General features: G+C 25.1%; 4 protein-coding genes across 4 annotated transcripts; all 4 read left to right on the top strand.

Annotated features, from left to right (window-relative positions):
- Positions 1-3380: 3380 nt before the first annotated feature.
- LOC129609161 (uncharacterized) lies at positions 3381-7907 on the top strand. The gene is made up of 5 exons (XM_055521066.1): positions 3381-3722; positions 4066-4351; positions 4420-4585; positions 7009-7311; positions 7373-7907. The coding sequence occupies exons 1-5, from the start codon at positions 3602-3604 to the stop codon at positions 7793-7795; spliced, it is 1299 nt and encodes a 432-aa protein (XP_055377041.1). The 5' UTR covers positions 3381-3601; the 3' UTR covers positions 7796-7907.
- Positions 7908-9471: 1564 nt separating this feature from the next.
- Positions 9472-12092, top strand: LOC129609188 (uncharacterized). The gene is made up of 5 exons (XM_055521107.1): positions 9472-9716; positions 10505-10790; positions 10852-11017; positions 11304-11606; positions 11677-12092. The coding sequence occupies exons 1-4, from the start codon at positions 9608-9610 to the stop codon at positions 11430-11432; spliced, it is 690 nt and encodes a 229-aa protein (XP_055377082.1). The 5' UTR covers positions 9472-9607; the 3' UTR covers positions 11433-11606; positions 11677-12092.
- Positions 12093-13015: 923 nt separating this feature from the next.
- On the top strand, positions 13016-16044 carry LOC129609147 (uncharacterized). The gene is made up of 5 exons (XM_055521044.1): positions 13016-13355; positions 13718-14003; positions 14057-14222; positions 15122-15424; positions 15481-16044. Exons 1-5 carry the CDS (start codon positions 13238-13240, stop codon positions 15907-15909), a joined length of 1302 nt encoding a protein of 433 aa, XP_055377019.1. The 5' UTR covers positions 13016-13237; the 3' UTR covers positions 15910-16044.
- Positions 16045-17852: 1808 nt separating this feature from the next.
- Positions 17853-22287, top strand: LOC129609040 (uncharacterized). The gene is made up of 5 exons (XM_055520893.1): positions 17853-18134; positions 18781-19066; positions 19177-19342; positions 21264-21563; positions 21625-22287. The coding sequence occupies exons 1-5, from the start codon at positions 18014-18016 to the stop codon at positions 22048-22050; spliced, it is 1299 nt and encodes a 432-aa protein (XP_055376868.1). The 5' UTR covers positions 17853-18013; the 3' UTR covers positions 22051-22287.
- The last annotated feature ends 1011 nt before the right edge of the window (positions 22288-23298 follow it).

The raw sequence follows: 23298 nt of genomic DNA, 5'->3' as shown, positions 1-23298 counted from the left end.
CATAGAAAATTTGGAATATATTTTGTGAATATTCCATATTCACGGGTGATACCATTAATGAAAAATATAAAAAAAACATTTATTTTACAAAATGTATAAAACACTGGTAAGGTCAAATTCTTATGTATCCAAATATTAATTTGCTAACTGCCCGAAGTCAGGAATAAAATTAGGCATACTTATGTAAATGAAAAGAAGCCGCTAAATCGCAATGTTATTTTATCGCAAATAACATTCATTTACTGATAGTGTACTTATACACCGTTAGTATAGGCTTAATATAAACATTAAATACAAAATAATCAAAAAAATAAATCAATACTAAATAAGTATGTAATTTGTGTTTTCATTGAAATATGTATGTATATTAAATTGATTATTAAAATAAATAACTAAATTATTGTGGTTCACAGGGAAAGAAATTACTTTTTTATCTAGCAATATTAATCTAATATTTGGACGAGATTGAACACATTTCACTCAATTAAAATTCTATATTATGATATTCGTACAAAATCGTATGAATTATAGAATAGTTCTTTTATAAAAATAAAAATAAGTTCTTCTATATCTCATTCCAGGATCTCGGACACTTTAATTTTTGTTACACCAATTGTTATTTCAAAAACTTGCCATATAATATGCACATATCTACGTTATATTAAAAACAAAACTGACAAATCGATGTAATTTTTTCTGTTATTTTAATTATTGTCAAAATTGAAATTGTCAAGCTAATCTAAAATATATGTAAGTAGGTCATAACAAATTTATTACCAGGAAAAAGTATTAACACCATTTGGATTGCTTGGCAATATACCGTTATACTGAAAGCATTAATACTTTGCATATTTTATTTTATTTATGCTTATAATATATAAATCACGGTATATATAAATTTGTATATTTACATAGATACGCACATATTAAGTTAGTTAAATAATTAATGTTTCAGTTTTAAGTTATTAAATGACATTTTAAGGTCTAATTTATTGTTATAATTATTGAAAATTAAATGAAATTACAAATATATTTTCTAAAATTCTTTATTTTTAAATCTTATACCTATTATAGTTGCGTACTACACATTCAACTATGTAAATACTACACATACAATATTTGCGGGAATGACTTGTGTCATTAAAGTAAATGGGAAACTGTTTTTCAACACAATTCGAATAAGTGATTTTTAACTTTTAACTGATTGATTTAAGACTGATGTGTTTGAACGATTTACCTGAGCAACTTTGCAAATGTTTTCAACTATTTTAACATTATTGTTATTTGTTTGTATCTCCGTGTAAGTTTTTAACAATATCGTTGGCAGACTGATTTGTTATTTAAAAATTACATTACTATAATGACATTTTAATTAAAACTTTATTATAGTAATAAATAGCAGTTTCGTGTAGACATGTAGATACTTATACGAGTAGTTGTGATTCAAAATATTAATGCTGTGATGTACTTTTCTAAACGGTATTATAAATTCATTTTTCCGCTTGCAATGAATTTACTAAGAATTAATGGGTTCTTGTTCACCTTCAAATTTCTACCATCTTTACTATCATGACTATATGTTTGACTATATCGATAATTTTAACATTATTTGAGGTGTATTCTCCAAATTTTCGGAATTCTACAAATTTTTATTATCGGAGTCCTACTTAATTCAAAAGTTTTCAAGTTTTATTAGAAAAGTTATTTAAGCTAGGGACCTTGGCCGGTTTCTGAGGAACTCGGACTGGTTCTAAGTGCATCCCTTGGAGAGCTACGTAACGTCGGAAACTATGAAGGTTAAAGTATGCAACCTTTTTTAACACATTCTTATATGTTTAATTTCAGAAAATAATATAATATACAGTTATTAAAACTACCAGTTTTGAGTCTGGAGAAGGGGTAACTTGTAATCAGTATTACATAAACTCTGCCTAGCATTTTAGTTTCTTGATGACAAAAATATTTTTCTAATATGTAAAACTGCCTCATTTTCTTAAAATTTTAATTAAATTTACACTGTACTCGTATTTGATATACGAAAACCTACAACAACATATACATAGTGAATTTATTTCAACCACATAGCTACACTCTTTTTTTTGTTCTTAAAATTTTAAATTTATACTCTCAAATCTCAATTTATCAGTTTAAACCAACATACATACATACATAAATATTAAACATAATTGCGTAATTATTTCCAAAACTGTCAAATTGAATTTCATCATATGAATTCATAATACGAAGAAAATAAAGAATTTCATAAAAAAAATTGTCAAATTCAAGAGAGCGTTCCTTAGGTAAATAAAATAAAAAATTAAACAATATAATTAAAAAAGCTTCTGATAACTACACAGCTGTCATTTTTATGTTTATCAGAATGTATAATGGACGCACAAAAAAATTGAATGAAAATTTACTAAAAAATTTTAAAAAAGTAACAAAAAAGCACATTTTTGCTATCAGCAATCCGAATTTCTATATCATTTACGGAAAATTGAATAGTATGTAATTATGTCACAAATATCGTCGTAAGTGTGGTAGCCGTAAAGTGTAAAATGAAATTATGTATTTTTTTGTAAGAGATAATTTTTTTAAATGGGACTTGGCTTGAAATTGTATTTCAAGCATTAAATTATGTCGCAAATTCTAGTACTGTAGTTAAAAAATATTTACACGTCCCGTTAAAATGTTTACAATTTAAAAATTTGAAAACCCATAGAATAGCAAAGCTGTAACAACATATTTTTAAATGTATACATGATAATGTAAACATATTATAACACTTAAGGAACTAGGCTCATACAAAGAAGTAGTTACGCAAATTTATTCCGGTAAATTGCTTCACATTTAAAATTTTCAATTTTTAAATTTATGGACTTTTTTTTTTTCCTAAATACGTGAAAACTTTCATAGGGATAGAAGTTATTATACGGCTTAGACAAGTTTAGTGGGATAGACAACTTTAATTTAACTAAAATTTTCAAAATTTTCTGATCTTTACATTATTCATAAAATAGCTTAATATTGTCTGCCAAGAAGCAAAATAGCTATTGGCAGGCAATGTTAAGCTGATATTACTCTGAAAGGAACTCCAACCAAATGGACAAAAATCGTTACTCCGCACAACAGACCAATATGACTAAAATATTAGCAAATTTTTTGAAATTTACAATATCAAGTTGATTAAATTGTTTAATTATCTAAAAAAAATTCAGGTTCATCTTTTACGCGAGAAAACGTAAACAAAATTAAAAATGAAAAAAACAAAAAGAAAAAGCTTTTATCTTTAAAACATCATTGTCGCGAGAGGGCTTTCCGATTACAATAAATTCAAATAAAAAAGATCAAGTTCAGTTCCTTCATATATCAGTATTATTAGGAAATTTGAACGGTCAAGACTTAATTTTACTATACAAATATCACCTTAATTTATAGTGTGAAGTGAAACTTTGTCGGTTCAAAAGCAATATTATTATTATTCTAATTAATAATTAATTAATTTCGATTGTATTTATTTTTTTCTTAAAAAAATCCACTTTAATTTTGAATTATTTTGCCTTTAATATTTAAACTCAATAACATTAAATAAAAGTGAAAAATGGAAACATCAACAAACGGTCAAGTTTTAGATCCCGCACTTTATAATGAAGATGAATTAGTACCACCAACATGGATTAATGGTGAATTTTTTGAAACTGTTCTAAAAACAGCTAAAAAAGGTAAGTTAAATAAACAATGTCTACTATTAAAATAAGTCTAGTGTTATTTGTTAAAAATTTACACTAGGTTCTAGCTATTCTAGTTTGCAAATCGAAAATGAAATATTAAAAATTATTTCTTTTATCTGCAATTGTAATTAGATAAGCATATAATTCCATTACAGATAAGTTATAAACCAATTATATTTCAATTAATTCAAAAACACGTTGAAATAATTGAGGAAACTTAAATTTGAAAACGACAAACCTTATAATATAACCATTAATAACTTACTATCAAAATTTACAATATTAAATTCAAAATTACTCTTCTATTTATTTTTACTTTGTAATTTCGTTTTAGGTGATATTGAAAAAATTATCAATTACAATATTAGTCCAGCAACTCTTAAAGGTGATCATTTTGCTAGTATTATGTTTCGTGGTGTCGTGCAATATTTAGATAAATCAAATACTAAACAAGAAATATCATTAATAATTAAGACAATGCCAGAAATTGAAGGTAATAAAAAGGATATATTAAGTGATTCTACAATATTTGAAGTTGAAATTGATATGTTCCGTGATGTAATTCCAAAATTTGAAGAAATGTTAAAATCAGTTGGTGATAATACAAAATTATCGGCAAAGTATGTTAACCATATTCCATCTTACATTGAAGTTAAGAAAAATTAATTAAAATAAAATTAATTTTCAGTATGCTCTATTATTCATTAAGTCCACATAAAGTTATTGTACTACAAGATTTAACAAAACTAGGATATACAACAATTGGTCAAAGAATGTGTACATTAGATGAAATAAGAATGGCATTAGGAAAATTAGCTAAATGGCATGCATGCAGTTATATACTAAATCAAGAAGTAAGTTTTATTTTTTTTTTGCATTTATATTGTATTGTCTATAGTAATCGTTTTGCTAATTTTTTGAGGAAAGTAATTAGCAACGTTTACTACAAATTTTATGTAAAATTTCAGATATTTTAATAGTTAATTCAAATTTCTGTGTCAAGTTTACAATAAGAAAACGTTTATCTTAAGTCTCATTAGTATCTATACGATAACTTCTTTTTTGAACAATTAATTGTCTTTATTACACTGGCAGAAGAGTGTAGAAATTTTATAACAATCTTATCATTTTATTTAATGGAATTTTTTCATTTTCAACTCTTTATATAATTATTGTTGGAAAAGGGTGTGCGAAACACTACATATTATTTTGATTATACACATTAGAAATTTGATAGTTGATTTCATATTTTTATTGTATAATAATTTTCATATTTTTATTTACTAAGATAATACTTAATTGTTAGGAACAAAAGCTCCTTTTAATTAGAAACAGAAAAATAATTTTATATCGCGTAGCTCACTCCGAAAGCATTTCCAAACTAAATTTACTTGATTTTATTACGTGTAATTCTTAATTAATTTATAATTTGTTGAAAGCTTTAAAAATGATAACTAGAATTCTAAAATTATAACCCGCTTCAATATAATTTTAGTTTATACTTTGTCATCATGATTTATAAATTGTTAGAAATTAGATGTATTTGTATATTTATAAAAATCTTAAAGTAAAGAGTCCCATGATAAAGTTAGAACATCTACTAATATTAAATAATATTAAATATTTTAAAATACTTCAATCTGCTTGTGTTAGTTATGTGAATTGGTCAAATATTGGTTCTTACAATATTTACGGTCAAAATTTACTATTTAAATTTAATATTAATAATTACTACACTAGAAAATAAAGTATTATTGGACTGGTGAGCTTTGCTTGCACTAGAGAAAGGAATCTTAGGAAAGTTTCAAGAAGCAGCTTCAATCCTATTAGCTATAGGCGAATGATTATGGAGTATAGTTTTTACTTTGCATCTTTAAAAAATGTTCGTCTTTAATAATTACAGTAGAGTTAGTAGAAGAGATTTAAAAGAAAAAAATACTAATTTTAGGTAGAATTTCTTAGCCTATTTCTGCTCATCCTCTCAAAATTAGGCAAGTAAAATTTATGTTTAAAATGAATCGTGATTGCAATATTGTGCTTTAACTAACGCTTTAAATTTCATTTGATATTTCAAAAAAAAAAAACTCTGAAACTTGATCGCGACCATTTCTGAACAGCATGTAAGGGCTGAGATGAGCATCAAAAATGGCTTTTTTATATACCTAGTAAAGGAGTCTCGTTAATTATGTTGATGTAGCTCCACTTGTTAATAAGTTTAGATTTTTATTCGTCAACAGTTTTTTGAATGTTTTATTACATTTAAATGAATGCTGTAAAATGCAGAAATGCTTCTTGTAATAAAAATAATATTTAAGCAACATTCTCTAGATAAAATATGTAGAAATTTTTCGACATCATTACAATTTTTAATTGCTTAATCAAATATTTTCATTTTAAAACAAACTTAACGTAATTATTATAAATTTCTTAAAGTTGTCTCTTTAAAAACCATTTTACTTGGAGCACAGGATTTAAATAAAAGCTGGTGTTATAAAATAACAAAATAAACGATCTATCAACTTTATAATTAAGTTTTTAATGTCAAACCGTCAAACCCAATGAATTTTAGTACCATTTGTTTGCTTTAATTTTTCTGTAGAATTAAAACTTCGCATTTTTTGCTGAGACAGTTTCCACTTTTTAAACCCTTTTGTTTAATACCTCTAACTTTTAAAAATTTCTAATTTTAAAAATTTTTCAAGTAATAAATCTTTTTTTTTCCAAAGGTCTTTGTCACTATTGACATAGTCCAAAAAAATTTGCCCGCTTTGAACAATTTTTTACCCTGATAATCACATTTCTTTATTTGGGAAATCCTTTCCTTTCATATTTCTAATTAAAATAATGTTTTATAAATAATTAAAATATGACAACATTATCGGGCTATAAAAAAAACTTTCTAATTATTTACCTAAAAAAAATCCTTACGAGGCTGCTACGAAAAATGAATAATTGTGAGGAAATTTTGAATTGAAAAAATTCCTAAATAAATCTAATGTGCAGGCTGAATCAAAATTTTTATTATCTAATAATGAAATTGTAAATAATTTGAATTTGCAATAATATTTATAGAATTGTAATGAAATGCTGCTCTAAATTCATTATTGTAGCAATACGCTGATATTTCCAAAAAAAAGTTAATTAATTGTACGCAAACCCCATCGATTCCCTTTGCACTATTGATGAAATTGATAAAATATAACTAATTTGAAAAAAAACCAATTGTTTTAATAAATTAAAGACTAACAAAATTCTTTACTTTATTATGTGATTTTAGATTAATGGTGGTTTGGAAAAATTTATTAGTGGAACATTTAATATGCCTGGTGTAGATAAGAATGAATGTTTTACTAAAGGAACTGAAAGATTAGCAAATTTAGCTCGTGAAACACCAAAATTACAAAAATATGCTGACAAATTAGATCAAGTTAAGCATTTAGTATTGCCGAAATGTTGTGAAATCTATGATATGTGCAAAACAAAAGGCCACATTAATGTTTTATCACATGGTGATTTTCATGCAAAAAATTTAATGTTTAGAATTAATCCAAAAACTCAATTAAGTGAAGAAGTATTACTGGTAAGTCTTTTAAATCAAATAAAAATTTTTCATTATTTTTACATATTTCTAAATTTTTTAGATTGATTTTCAATTTTGTGTATGGGGTTCAATGGCTTTAGATATTTTATACTTTATTTATATGGCAATTGATTTTCAACTTAGAGAAAAAGTTTATGATGAAATGATTTACGAATTCTTTTGTAAATTTCGTGAAACATTAAAATTATTGAATTATAAAGGAAAATTACCAAAATTTTCTGATTTACAAAAGGATTTGTTATTGATACGTCGTTCAGAAATTTATATAGCTTCAACATTTTTACCATTTATGGTATCTTTTATTGAAAATCCAGAAACTGGACCAGAAGATATTGTAAATAGTGTTGATAAACAATATGAATTATATAAATTACAAGGATATATTGACACGATACAACCGACTTTAGAACGTTTTTTAAATCGTGGATACTTTGATAATCTACTTGAAGATGACGATGAATGAATTTGATTGGAAATTTACCATACAATCATAAGTGAACCTCACACTGATCCAAAAACAAATGTAATAATTAAATCTTGATTTTTCCTAAAATAAAATATATTTTTATATTCAAGCACTCATTTTATTTTTCTCATATTTGACGTGAAAGAATTAATAAGATCTCTTAAAAATCATGTCAAAAGATGACAACATTTTTATAAATTGCAAATTTTATAAATTGAGATTTAATCAATGAACTTACCCTATTTAAGCTTTGTATTTTTAGGAAATTACATGTAAAGAATAAATTAGCGAGGTTGAACTGTAATTGATTAACTTCTTTTCTAAATAAAAGTTCAATACATAAATATTAAAATGTTACCAACGAAAACATGAATATGGACTTGTTTAATTAAAATGACAAATTTTAAAGTACTACTGAACTTAAAACCAAAGAAACAATTCAGTGAACAACTTAAGACAAATAAATTTAAACATACCCCAGAAATTACGAGAAAACCGTGTGTTGTACCATAATAATAAAGCAAAATAATTCACCAAATTGAAGAGAAAATTGTCAATGCAACTATGTAAAATTAAATGACAATTTATTTTCAGTTTTATTAATTTACAATTTATTTGTTTTAATAATTATAAACAAGGAAGCATTTATTTTGTTTGTTAACATAGCTATTGTTATTGCGACAAATATTGACAAACTGCATAATATCTTTTACTTCATCTTATTTGTTATCGTAGCTATTGTTATCACTTCAATAATGCAAATAAACTTCGAATTTCACAAGTCTATTCAATAATAACAGATAACAAAAATCTAATCCACAAGTGGAAACTTAAATAATTTAATCAAAAACTACTCAGCCGCATACTGAAAGATAATACTTGGTAATTTGAAATAATAAAATTTGTTAATAATAAGAAAAAACGTAAAAACATACAGATTAGAAGTAAAATCTGCTAAAAATGATCTTAACCGTTTCCTATTACAAATTTGAAACAAATGAGAAACAAAAATCATTAGGGGTCTGCCTAAAGTCTTATAATAACAACTTGGTTTTGTAACTATTATTTTATCAGTCATAAAAAAAGTCCCGATAAACAAAAATATGTATTTTAAAGAAAACTGATAATTATTATTTAGTGGAGATTTTTGTTGGAATTGGAACGGTTTTTCATATTATAATGTTCGTTTTGACTTCTTGCCGCTTATATTTTTCTTTTGGTCTCTGATCTTCGAATTAATGCTGCAATATTTTATTAAAAATTAATGGAATCAAAATTAAAGAAAATATTTTACTGAGAAAAAATTCATTAGTCAAACAAATAGTAAAAGAAATCTAAGCACGTGGTTAAATTAGAAACATCAGAATGGGCAGACAATTCACTTGTCATACATAACATAATCATTAGTGATCTGTAAATTTTGCGCGCATTTGAGCAAAATAAACATGGTATTTACGGAAAAGCTTTTATAATTATTTATAAAAAATTGTTTATAATATCTACGAGAATATTTTTAATTATAGATAAATGCTCTTTAATATGAGTGTATGTAAACAAAACTAATATCTACGTAATGAAAAGAGCTTTTTTGTTGGCACAAAAACTTTAAATGCTCTGGCAGCTTTTATTTTTCATTCATAATCAGTATTATTTATAATTTTCATTAATTAGCAACGCTACAAAATATTTAATTTTAGAATTTGGTGAAACCTCATGAGTTTTCATTAATAACTAGCGAAAAAAAAAACAAAAAAAAAAACTGTATGAATTTTTTACAAATTCCATTAAAATTCATAGCGATTGACAGAAATGAATGCAACTGACATAGATCCCAGTTTGTATAATGTTGATGAACTAGTACCACCGGCATGGATGGATAGAGAGTTTCTCGAAAAAGTTTTAAAAACAACAAAAAAAGGTAACAATTAGGTGAATCTTTAAAGTTAGCAAAATATGGTGAAGCAATATAATGTTAAGCGCATTGTAAATTTACTTAATATAGTATACATACTAGTTATCTACACACATAGATATAGGTAAGAATCATTAGAGTCTGAATTTTTACATGACATAGTTCAGTCTAAGTTGCTCAACTATATGTAATCGCAATTTTTGCAATTTATTGATTAAAAGGAAATATAACACAAGTCAATGAATAAAGCTGGTTAATTTATGACCATGATCATAAGTATAGCTATTGAAACCTTGATTAATTTTTTCAGGCACTCGAATCACTGCTGCTAGTGTTGTAAAATCATGAGACTATTACTAATATTAAACAAATTTCTACCTATTTAGTAGATTATTATGTCAAAGTATATAAAGTCGAGGAAAATACGAAATCAGGGCAAATAATTTAATTTTGCTAGAGTAGTTAGAGCTGCGAGTTAGAGTATGATAGAAAATTTCTTAATTAGATACTGCATAACACATAAAGTGTGTAAGCGAAAAATGCATAAAATTAAATTTCCTTTTGAGCTTTTATTTTACATAGTGTCCTTCACTTTGCCCATATTACTTTATTTTTGCAAAATACAACGTGGTGATCATTCCTCTGTATTTCAGTAATTTTCATTTAGATAACAAAAGCTTAACATGATTTTGAGACTTGATTAGAATATGAACTATAAGACAAGAAATTTCTGCAAAATGGAATCAATAAACTTTGGATAGTAAAAGTTACATTTTTATATTTTTTGTGTTTAGATGACTTCCATGCAATCATTGAATATAATATTGGTCCAGCTACACTTAAAGGTGATCATGTAGCCAGTATTATGTTCCGAGGTGTCGTGCAATATTTAGACAAATCAAATACTAAACAAGAAATATCATTAATAATTAAGACAATGCCAGTAATTGAAGGTGGTAAAAAAGACTTATTGGATGGCTCAACATTTTTTGAGGTTGAAATTAAAATATTTCGTGATGTAATTCCAAAATTTGAAGAAATGTTAAGATCAGTTGGTGATAATACAAAATTAGCTGCAAAGTATATTTTTAAATTTATTTTGGGAACTACTACTAGTAAAACTTAAAAATTCGTATTTTAGTATGCTCTACTATGCGTTAAGTCCACAACAAGTTATTGTACTAGAAGATTTAACAAGAATGGGGTATTCAGCTATTGGTCAAAGGAAAACTACAATGGAAGAAGCAAGAATGGCATTAGAAAAGTTAGCAAAATGGCATGCATGTGGTTATATACTCAATAAAGAGGTAATTATTTTCATTTCATAATATTGTTGGTTAGTAAATATGACCTTGGTAAATCTATTGAGTTAGAGCAGTTTTAACTCTTGAAATAGCTAAAAATTAAAATACCAGAATTCTCATATTATGCACATCAATTTCTTAAAATATGCTTTCAATATGAATGCAATAATTGCAATATAAACATTATGTTTTTTTTTCGATACGTCAGTGTCGAATCAGTGTTTTTAGATCACAATATCAAATTAATTTTAATATACTTAATACCTATATTTTTAATTATCTGTTGTAGACAAATGGCAGTTTAGAAAAATTTGTTAATGGAGTTTTTAATATGCCTGGGATGGATAAAAATGATTGCTTTACTAAAGCAACTGAAAGATTAGCTAGATTGGCTCGTGAAACACCAAAACTTCAATAATATGCTGACAAATTAGATCAAATCAAACATTTGGTATTTCCAAAAACTCGAGATCTCTATAAGTTATGCAAAAACAAGGGTCGTATTAATGTTTTAGGGCATGGAGATTTTCATTCAAAAAATTTAATGTTCAAAATCAGTTCAAGGACAAAATTAACTGAAAAAATAATGCTGGTAAGTTCAAAAAATTACGAGTACTATTGAGTCATATTTTTTTAAAACAACAAAAATATTTTCTTTTTAGATTGATTTTCAAGCATCTGTATGGTGTTCTATGGCTGTGGATTTATTATACTTTATTTATTTGACAATTGACGCAAAATTTATAGAACAATCTTTTGATACATTAATTTATGGTTACTTCAACAAATTCCGTGAAGCATTAAAGTTATTGAATTATAAAGGAAAATTACCTAAATTTTCTGATTTGCAAATTGATTTATTAACGGTACGTCGAGTTGAGATTTATTTAACAGCAACATTTTTACCATTTATGGTCTGCCTAGTTGAACATCCGGAAATTGAATCAAATGACATTTTATCAAATGTTGAAAAACAATATGACTTATTATATAAATCCCAGATGTATATTGATTTAGTCGAGCCAATATTAGAACGTTTCTTAAATCGAGGATACTTTGAGAGTCTACTTGAAGATAATGACGACGATGGGGAGATTTAATTAAAAGAAAATTAGAAATTAAAAAATTAAAAATTAAAAATTAATTCAATATGTCAAATTTAACATCAAAATTTTAGAAATTGTTTTTTTTTTTTTTTTTTTAATGAAAGTAATTTTATTTTGGTATAAAACCAAAATTAATTTAAATATTTTTTTTGTAATAAACAATTTTAAATGAAAATAATTTTATATGAATACTTAAGTATATACTTAAGAGATCATTACTGCATTATTGTGTGTTTTAGTGCCAACAACAATTTTATGTGATCCTATCCTCTTTTTATCTCTTTTATTGTTTTTTTAGAGCCCCACTTATCGTAACATATCCTTATAAACCGAAACTTTCTTCGTCATTTTAAAATTTAAGCCCAAACAACCTTTAATAAAATTTCAACATTCTTTAGAAACTTTTATTTTGAAATTAATAAGTGAGTGAGGTAACAAATTAGCTCTTATAATGTGTGTTTGTGGTTCTTTCCAATATGCTCTCAAAAATCTCATTTTGTCATCCTTAACTAAGCACCTAAGTAACAACAAGACTTACACAAAGACGATCACATGATGATCTCTTTGCTAACAGAGAGGAGCTAGGGAAATAATGTTTGTTTTAATTAAATTTTAATATCAGAGAAATTAAAAATTTTTTTGCAATATGTAATGTGTATTTGAAAGACCATATCCGCGTATTATATAATTTAAGACATCAAAGGAAATAATATTTGCACGAAATGTTTTTCATTAATTAATTTGTCTTATATTTTTGATTATCTGTGATAACTATATTTACTCTCTCAGCTCTCTTAACTAAGCAAAACAAGTGTATAACAATGAATAAGCTTTTATTTCTAAAAGATTATTAAAGCTGAACTATCTACGGTTCTATTTTTATTTTGAAATAAAATTTAAAAGATTGCGATCTATCTATTCATATTTTAGTATCGTTAAATGTTTTGAATAATCAACAAAGCATTTTATTATAAAAGTATTTTTTTTCTTTTAATTAAAGGAAATCTTAGGACCATTTCAAGAAACCTAACCTCAAGCAGATTAATAAACTGTCATCTTTATTTTTATTGATTTTATCTCAAACAAGAATAGTATAAAATAACTTTTACCATTTAACATGATGGAAACAAATGGCGGCCCATTGGATCCCAGTTTATATAACGCTGATGAACTGCAACCGCCAGCATGGATCAATGATGAATTTTTTGAAACTGTTCTTAAAACAGCAAAACAAGGTAATGAAATTCAAAAGAAAAGTAAATCAATTAGTAAAAAAATTCAAACTATTAGTGATGATTTGTACAATTAAATGTAGCAAATAAGAAAATTTGAAAGATTCAAATTACATTTTCAAATCTTACCGAAGACATTTCGAAAAAATTATTTTGAACTTTTCAAATGTTTAACGATACTGTTCAAAACTTCACATTTGTCATTTTTCAATGCATTTAGAGCATATAAGATTGTCGTGTTGCTAATGCTAGAGCGTTTTAAAAATTAATAGAAAATTTAAATCAGTCCCCGAAAGAAATCACCATTCCTTTAGGAAATCTATAACTTTTTTAAATATTTAGTTTTTACATTTTTTTATTGTCAGGAGATATTCAAAAAATTGTCAAATATAATATTGGTCCGGCTTCATTGAGAGGTGATCATTTTGCTAGTATTATGTTTCGTGGTGTCGTACAATATTTGGATAAATCAAATGCTAAACAGGAAATATCATTAATAATTAAAACGATGCCAGAAGTTGAAGGCAATAAAAAAGAATTGCTAACTGAAACAAGTATTTTTGAAGTTGAAATTCAAATGTTTCGAGATATAATTCCAAAATTTGAAAAAATGTTAAAATCAGTCGGTGATAATACAAAATTAGCGGCAGAGTATAATAAAATCAATAATACAGAAAATAGTTTTTATTAAAATTAATTTTCAGAATGCTTTATTACACTTTAAGTCCGCGAAAAGTGATTGTAATTCAGGATTTATCAAAAATGGGTTATTCAAGTGTTGGCCAAAGGATGTGTACAATGGAAGAAGCACGAATGGCATTAGAAAAATTAGCAAAATGGCATGCATGCAGTTACGTCCTCAATAAAGAGGTAAATTTTACGTTTTATTATTTTGGAAAATAATTAATATTTAAGAATTCGATAGTGGATTGATATCATTTTACCTTCCATTGTTTTAGTAAGTTCTTGTAGATTTTCTTGCTTAATTATAAAATAACACATTATTTAAAGACATCAAGAACTGTTGTACGGGATTGTTTATCAATATCAACACAATATGACTTTACATAATATAATTGTTTTGCAACAATTATTGTATACAATTTTTAATTCTTTAAGTAGCATTGAATATGTTCGAAAATGCTAAAAGCTCTCTTAATGCATTTTTCAATACATACTTTTAAATGTGCTAAATAATAGTTTACACAACAATTATAAGATTTTGGTTACCTTCTTTCACACTATTGCAATTGAACTTTGCAAACAATTGTTTGTAGTGCATGCATACAACTCTACATATACATACATTCGTAATGAAATTCGCTATTTAAGCTCAGTTATTTTATAATAAGCTTTATAACAAGCTTTGTACTAATGTAAAAGTTATCTTTTTTCAATACCAAGGTCTTTTTGAATTTTTTATTCAGGTAGTCTTGTTTTTAATGATAAGATTATCTTATCATTCTACGATAAGAGTTGATTGTAAAATAATTGCACACTTTTTCGAAATACAATTTGCATACTTTGTTCTTAGAGAGCCTATATTTGATAACAAGAGTATCCAATTTGCAAAAGCACGAGTTTCGAAAAGAATATATTTATAGAAGGCCTAAGATAAAATTGAATGCAATTTAAAACTATAAATTACAATAAATGTTTTTAAAAAATTGATTAAAATTAAAGAATATTTAAAAGTATCTTTACTTATAAGTTATTCCTATACCATTCAATTAATTCTGATCAACTTTTGATACTATTCTCTTTTTAAGACCAATGGTAGTTTACAGAAATTTGTTAACGGGGTCTTTAATTTACCTACTTTGGAATCGAATGTTTGCTTTACTAAAGGAACTGAAAGATTAGCTCAATTAGCACGTGAAACACCGAAACTACAAAAATATGCTGATAAATTGGACCAAATCAAAGATTTGGTATTACCGAAAATTCGAGATGTGTATGAAGTCTGCAAGAAAAAAACTCGTGTAAATGTTTTAGGGCATGGTGATTTTCATGCAAAAAATTTGATGTTTAAAACTAATCCAAAAACAAAATTAAGTGAAGAAGTATTCTTGGTAAATTTTTACTATTAACAATAACCAAATACAAATATCAAAATTTTTAATTTTAGGTAGATTTTCAAGTTTCAATATGGTGTTCCATGGCTATTGATCTGTTATATTTCATTTATATGGCAATTGAATTAGAATCAAGAGAAAAATATTTTGAAGAATTAATTTATAATTTCTTTTGTAAATTTCGTGAAACATTAAAATTATTGAATTATAAAGGAAAATTACCTAAATTTTCTGATTTACAATACGATATGTTAACTGTACGACGAATTGAAATTTATTTAGCTGCAACATTTTTCCCGTTTATGGTAGGTTTCATTGAAAATCCACATCTTGAAATAGATGAAATTATGTCGAATGCCGATAAACAATATGATGTATTATATCGATCCCAAATGTATATCGATGAAATACAAATAATATTGGAACGTTTTTTAAATCGTGGATATTTCGAAAGTTTACTTGAAGATGATGATGATGATTAAATGCTGGGACTTTCATTAAATGCAAATTATGTGATTTTTTAACAAAAATTATATGAAATAACAAATTGTTATTAGACAAAGAAAATATTTTATATTGTTATAGAAATTAAATTGTTGAAGAAAATAAAATATTAAATAAGCAATAAGGCGATTCTCTATATTAAATTCGTAAAATTATTTCTTAATATTCTTAATATTTTTAATAATCAATTTAATTTTGATTTGTAATTTCCGTGAATACCATACATGAGAAATTAAAATTATTTTTGCACTGATTTCATTATTCAAAACTAAAGTGAAAAACTAATTTAGCTCAATAATGTTCATACATTATTGAAACTAAGCGAATTTCAATAATACTGTATCTGCACATGTACGTGTATATATTATATTTATTTAATTTTACAAAAATATATTAAAAAATTGCTGCACAAATTCAAAAAAAACTTGGCAAAATAGCGAAATTATTATAAAAAAAATTTAAATCATTATTTGACAGCAATTTCATTACAATTCGCGTACATGTACGTGTGTATGTAAATACATATAACATAGCCGCAGCATAGTAAATAATGAGCATTAATATTTTGAGAGTAAAAAAAAGCTTTTTGCCTTGTTTACCCATGTTTAAAAAAGTAGTACATATTCACATTATAAGCAGGTGGCATTGAAATTCCACTTTCGTTTTGCAAAAAGAACATAAATAGCAAATGAATTATAAAAAAAAATATCTATGCACATATCTTATCTCTCTCAAAATTCCAAAGTTAAATGAGTAAAATTATATTAGTTACTAAGATAATGTTATATGCAAAAATTCTAAGTTCTTACAGGCAATTATTTTATTTTATACAATGTCAGACAAATTATTACAAGAAGCGAAAAATATTATATGGAGGGCTTATGAAAAAAAATCTAAATCAAATATTTTAAAAAGTTTTGTTTAACTTGAAACAAATTCAATAATTTTGAGCTATTTCACAGATAAATAATATTACAAATAGACCACAAATTAAAGAAAGATGTAATGTACTCGTACCTCTATGATTTTCCAAAATATTAAAATATAAGACTAAAAAATATGAATTAAAATAGACTTTTTCTATTGGGTGCAAATTATTTTTAAATAATTTCTTAGGAATTGGTTTTTGCAATTTACCCTCACGGGTATAAAAACTGCATTATGCGTACCCATATATGAGTTGTAAGAATGTTTGATTCCCAGCTAATTTAATCTTATTTCGTGCAACGATAAATTCAAAGAAGTAATTTTGAGAAGTTGCAACCAAGTTCCTAATTTTCTTGAAAATGTACATATATATTCCTGAAGTAGCACTTTTCTTTATCTCCCAAAGTTGATACTCACTGAAATTACTCTCCGATATCCCAAAAATTTTTTCCATGAATTTTACAACAAATCTACAATATAACAAGATTCTTAGACTTAATCATTTTGTATATTACACAGTTGTGGCCATTATTTTGCATATATAAGGGGGCAATTTTGCAACACTTTCAGGAGCCCTAGAATAGCTATTGGTAATTATTTGTTAACAAGATCACTTATGATAATACTGAAGCTCATTATTTCGAATACATTTTCATACAATTCATCGCAGTACATTTCGCCTTGCGAAAACTCGGATAAAAAATGTCACTGGAAATACTTATAAAATTAATGTCATTTTAAATAAGTTCAGCACTAATTTTGTTTTGAAAATGCCACTTCAAATAAAATTTTGTCATGTTGTGAAATAATTTTTGTTTTTATTAATTCTACTAATTCAAGTAATTTTAAAGAGAATCATAAATATTTGCTTGTATACAAACATATATGTACATATTATTATATGCATATAGGTAATTAGACTAAAAAAAGCTCTTCATTCCGCTCTATAAAAATTCTAATTAAAATACGACGTTCAGTTCATTCATAATATCAGTATTATACGAAAATTTAAACAACTAACAAGTGATCTCAAAATATTTATTTTGGACGGGATTTTTTGCAATATTAATTTTTTTTTTAATTAAAATTTTTTATTTAAATTTTACAATTCTTTCAACATCAAATAAAAATTTAGAATTAGATAATAGTATATCAATGGAATCAACAACAAACGGTACCACATTAGATCCCAATTTATACAATGCTGATGAATTGGTGCCTCCAAAATGGATTAATGGTGAATTTTTTGAAAGTGTTCTAAAAACAGCTAAAAAAGGTAAAAAATACTTTTTATACATTCATTTCTGTAACGATTTGCTTCTCTGTGTCTCAAAAATAATAGTGATAATAGATAAATTAAAAAATTACCTATTAATTTTTTGCATCTTATACGTTGCCCGGTACAATTTTCAACGTCAAATAAATTTAATTTTGAATTTTAAAAAGTGAACAAGCGACAGGTGTTTAAATACAGCTTCCAAATAATTGAATTGAGCCATATTGGTAGTAGGAATGCATTCGGCTTCTTGCCTCTTTACTATTTTCTATTTGTAAATGAGTTACTTTGTTTAATACCATCTCATGTCGATTCTAACTTCGAAATTAATTAATATTTAGTGTATAATTGGCAATATTCGGGGTGAATTATGTGCAAAAGTAACTTAAAATTAAAGACTATCATTGGAAAACCAAAAACTTCCACAGCCAATATGAATACATGTCAATTTAAAAATTTTAATTTTTTCGTCTTCGGTTATAAAAACGAAACACTTAAAACAAGCATTCATTATTATTGTAAAGCATTCCGCATGATAGAATTAGCCGATTTTATGCTAATAGTTTTCTTTCTAATAAAATATAAAATATTTTTTTTAATTTTAACTCCAATTAAAACTAAAATGTTCATTATCGTATAATTTTAGGTGACATTAAAAAAATATTGAATTTTAACATTACCCCAGCATCAGCTAAAGGTGATCACTATGCTAGTATTATGTTCCGTACTATTGTACAATATTTAGATAAATCAGATATTCAACAAGAAATATCACTAATAGTTAAGACAATGCCAGAAGAGGAAGGTACTAAAAAAGACTTTTTAAGTGATGCACCTATATTTCAAGTAGAAATTCAAATGTTTGATGAAATACTTCCGAAATTTGAAGAAATGTTAAGATCAGTTGGTGATAATACCATTTTATCAGCAAAGTATGTTCATTTTAAACATTTTCTTAGTATCGATTGGCTTTAATAGCCAATGGAAATATTTGTTAATTCAATTAGATTTAAACTATACAAAAAACTTTTTTGTTTCTTAGGATGCTGTATCATACATTAAATCCACGAAAAGTAATTGTACTAGAGGATATTACAAAAAAAGGATTTTCAGCAATTGGTAAAAGAATGTGTACAATTGAAGAAGCCAAAATGGCATTAGAAAAATTAGCAAAATGGCATGCATGCAGTTATGTTCTTAATGAAGAGGTAAATTAAATAAATTTTCAACCTTAATTTTAATTTTTAATTTAAGCTCGGCGAATCTAATTTAATTTAAGCTCGCCGAATAAAATAAGCGAATGTTTATATTTATAATCAAACATGTTCGATAGCAACATAAATTGAATTCTTTTAATTAATATATGTATGTTCAATATCTCTTCATATCTCTTCTCCCTAATCCTGTTGTGACTTCTAATATTGTATTAAAAGATATTTCATACCCTATACAAAATAATTTTTACGTACATAGTAGAACGAAGATAAGCTTGTTTATGATAACAAACGATTTTAAATTATTAGATACAGGTTGCCTGTGTATTAATGATATATATGTATACATAATTATGTCGAAAATATTGTAATTTCTCCTATATGTTATATTGTATTTTATGACTTTCGATAACGTATCAAATATTTTCGATAACGTTTGTATATAAAATACCAATAATGTAAGCGATACATAATTGACATACTTCACTCCATACATAAAATGATAATATTTTTTTTATAAAAAAAATACTCGTATTATGGTTAGAAGATTTTTGGTACATGGTTGTACAAAAAAAATCTTTTCATTTTTAGATATTTTAAAAGTTTTTGTAAGGGTAAACTGCAATTTTCAAACTATATTCTAAAACCCATATTCTGTTAGTCCCATCACTTGAGGGAATTGAAAATTATTGAAAAGAATTTCGCTTTTCTGTATAGAATTTCGGAATTTATTTTAATCAGAATATTAGAAATTTTTTCAAGAACAATCCATCAAGTTAAATGATGTGACTAACAGAATATGACTGTTAAAGTTAATTTGTAATTCTATATACAAAACGTTTTTAATCACAAGACCTGCCAACTTTTTAAAAAATTTTAAAATATAATTACAGAATATCTTTATTAAACAGTAAGGCAATATATTATAGACATCAACAAATTATAATATGTAGAACAGACAAGCATAGTTTTCCGATCATTGAAAATATTGTAGGTCGAGTAAATATTTCTGAATAACTTAATTCAAATTTCTAAATTATTTCCAAAGTTTTCAAAAGTTCTCTTTAATTTCTAACAAAAAATTTTCAAAATTAAATTGAACTGGCTGGTTAAAATATTAAAGATCATTTAATGTTATGAGAGAAATAGAACCATCCCTTGTTTCACTATTTAAATTTTTAATAGAAGAGTTCAAATATCTAAAGAAATTAAATTTTCCAGATATAAGGAATTTTCCTTAATTAGTGTTTACTTAATATCTTGAAAATTTGTTTTTAAAAATTTTGTTTTTTACGAAAATTTAAATTTCATTCAAAAATTTCCCTTTCAATTTTTTTCAAATTTCTTTGAGTTTCTTTGAAATATTTTAGTAATAGTCAGAATAGCTCCGATTTGGAAGATTTTTCTTATTATTGAAATCCTTAAAATAAATGTGCCTTTTTTTATGTGTTTTTTTCTTTTTTGTGACAGTTAACATAATATTTTATTGATAAAATCCCTTTTTAATTAAAACGGATTCTTTTTTGTAATTAAAACACAAAATAACCTTTAAAAGACCATAATTATTGTGTGTTTCTTTTGTTATTCAAAACATTCTTAAAGATTTTTCACAATAATATAGAATGTTAAATAGTATAACACTTATTATACAATATAAGTTTTTTAGAATATTACTGCGGATATTTACCGATTCATAACAAATAATAATTCTCGTATGTTATTCACATATATAATGAAATCCTTCTGAAATCAGTTTGAAACTCTAGCCAGATTTTGTATGTTTAAGTATTTAAAAACAAATTTTTCTTTTAAATATTCATTTTAATATCAAGAAAGCGCCAGCTCCTATATCTTGATTTTTAAACTCAATTCTTAATATTATATTTAATGTTATTTTTTTTCTTTTGTAATTCAGACAAATGGCAGTTTAGAAAAATTAACAAATGGAATTTATAATATGAGTGGTTTAAAAACAGATTGGTTTACAAAAGGTGTTGAAAGAGTAGCACAATTAGCCCATGAAACACCAAAACTACATAAATATGCTGAAAAATTAGATCAAGTTAAACATTTGATAATGCCAAAATGTTATAAAACTTATGAAATATCAAAGGATAAAATAAATATAAATGTTTTAACACATGGTGATTTTCATGCAAAAAATTTAATGTTTAAAATAAATCCAAAGACACAATTAAGTGAAGAAGTTATGTTGGTAAGATGAAGAATTTATTTCCATATTTTTTATTAATATTAATTTGAATTTGAATTTTTAGATTGATTTTCAACTTTCTGTATGGTGTTCAATGGTCACAGATCTATTATATTTTATATATTTGACAATTGAATTAGAATCAAGAGAAAAATATTTTGAAGAATTAATTTATTATTTCTTTAGTATATTTCGTGATACATTAAAATTATTAAATTATAAAGGAAAAATACCAACATTTTCTGATCTTCATACTGATATGTTAACTTTATGTCATGTGGAAATTTATTTAGCTACAACTCTTTTACCATTTATGGTAAGTTTACTTGAGAATCCACAAAAAGAACCAAATGATATTCTATCATATGTCGATAAACAATATGAATGTTATCAATCACAAATGTATATTGATCAAATACAACCAATATTGGAACGACTTTTGAATCGTGGCTATTTTGACAATGTAATTGACTATAAAGATGAGGAATAGAATAAAGTGTTACTATGGAAAACTATAACGCATTTAGCATAGTTAATTAAAAAGTGTTAAATGGTTATGATTTATGAACAATATAACATCAATTTTATTTTATAGACTTTAATAGTGCAATTTTTTTCATTAAAATTATAAAATTAAATTAGTTTTTATAATTTTAATTTGTTTTTATAATTTTGTATTAATGTTGTTTAATATTTTTTAATAAAATTTGGAAATTTTGTAAATGAATTAAGATGTTCAATATTATTTTATTGCTTTTTATTACTAAAAATTATTCTTTACGTTACCTAATTCTCTACAATATTAAAAACTTTGGAAAAGTCTTGCAAATTGAGAACGTCAAATTGATTATTTTTAGAGAAAAAATCCATTTGTTTTCATTTAATGCTTTTATCAGAAATTATACTTTTTTAAAGAAATAATGATTTAGGAATTATATTCCTAAATCATAGTTAGAACCCACATTTATTAAACATTATAATAATTAGGAAATTCACAAACTTATGTATCGGAAACAATCACTATCCGCAAATGAACCTAGAAATAATAATAAGGATTTTACATGAGGCTCTCGATGGCATATCATTTCAAATATAATGTATTTCAATTTAAAACACAAATTCCAAAACGACGTTTGAGTTCATGTTGGCAGATCTTACTTAGATCTGAAAATGTAGTGCGTTTTTGTGACATCACTGCAAAAAGGAGATCGTTTTTGTATAAAGAACTTTGAAATATATACTCTTATATTGTCAGCATATGAAAATTAATGCTGCCAATTATCAGAAACTGACATTACCTAAAAATACAATTGATAAGCTATTATTATAAAGTAAAGATGGGAGAATCAATCTTAGTTAATATTTTAATTATTTTAAAGAAATTTTAAAGGCTTTATTCTCTCAATTTTTAAATTTTCTCCAGACAGAAGTATGAATTAAGTTTTAAAATCTGCCAACATGAATTTAACTAACATCTGGGTCTACTTTAAATTTAACTTGTTCATCTTCACCTCATAAAACTTGTGTTTAATGAATGTAAACTTTAACCAGGAATCTCTCTGTAAAATTTATTCGAAAGTAGTCTCACTTTTACGTAAAATTTTAGTTGCAGCAGAAATTATTGCTATAAAGCTTATTTTTTCGCAATAAGCTTTACGTTTGTTAAAAAAAAGGTGTTGAAAGAGTAGCACAATTAGCCCATGAAACACCAAAACTACATAAATATGCTGAAAAATTA

The sequence above is a fragment of the Condylostylus longicornis genome, unplaced genomic scaffold (genome assembly GCF_029603195.1).
Source record: "Condylostylus longicornis isolate FDR11 unplaced genomic scaffold, ASM2960319v2 ptg000038l, whole genome shotgun sequence".
Classification (NCBI taxonomy): domain Eukaryota; kingdom Metazoa; phylum Arthropoda; class Insecta; order Diptera; family Dolichopodidae; genus Condylostylus; species Condylostylus longicornis.
This window is presented reverse-complemented; position numbering and strand designations above follow the sequence as displayed.

What these genes read in the sequence shown, in the direction of transcription:
- LOC129609161 (XM_055521066.1), top strand. Translation starts at nt 3,602, where the DNA reads ATGGAAACATCAACAAACGGTCAAGTTTTAGATCCCGCACTTTATAAT. An exon ending in AATACAAAATTATCGGCAAA is followed by an intron (nt 4,352 to 4,419) that starts GTATGTTAACCA and finishes ATTAATTTTCAG; the next exon opens with TATGCTCTATTATTCATTAA. An exon ending in GTTATATACTAAATCAAGAA is followed by an intron (nt 4,586 to 7,008) that starts GTAAGTTTTATT and finishes ATGTGATTTTAG; the next exon opens with ATTAATGGTGGTTTGGAAAA.
- LOC129609188 (XM_055521107.1), top strand. Translation starts at nt 9,608, where the DNA reads ATGAATGCAACTGACATAGATCCCAGTTTGTATAATGTTGATGAACTA. An exon ending in AATACAAAATTAGCTGCAAA is followed by an intron (nt 10,791 to 10,851) that starts GTATATTTTTAA and finishes TTCGTATTTTAG; the next exon opens with TATGCTCTACTATGCGTTAA. An exon ending in GTTATATACTCAATAAAGAG is followed by an intron (nt 11,018 to 11,303) that starts GTAATTATTTTC and finishes TATCTGTTGTAG; the next exon opens with ACAAATGGCAGTTTAGAAAA.
- LOC129609147 (XM_055521044.1), top strand. Translation starts at nt 13,238, where the DNA reads ATGATGGAAACAAATGGCGGCCCATTGGATCCCAGTTTATATAACGCT. An exon ending in TCTTAAAACAGCAAAACAAG is followed by an intron (nt 13,356 to 13,717) that starts GTAATGAAATTC and finishes TTTTATTGTCAG; the next exon opens with GAGATATTCAAAAAATTGTC. An exon ending in GTTACGTCCTCAATAAAGAG is followed by an intron (nt 14,223 to 15,121) that starts GTAAATTTTACG and finishes TCTCTTTTTAAG; the next exon opens with ACCAATGGTAGTTTACAGAA.
- LOC129609040 (XM_055520893.1), top strand. Translation starts at nt 18,014, where the DNA reads ATGGAATCAACAACAAACGGTACCACATTAGATCCCAATTTATACAAT. An exon ending in TCTAAAAACAGCTAAAAAAG is followed by an intron (nt 18,135 to 18,780) that starts GTAAAAAATACT and finishes GTATAATTTTAG; the next exon opens with GTGACATTAAAAAAATATTG. An exon ending in GTTATGTTCTTAATGAAGAG is followed by an intron (nt 19,343 to 21,263) that starts GTAAATTAAATA and finishes TTTGTAATTCAG; the next exon opens with ACAAATGGCAGTTTAGAAAA.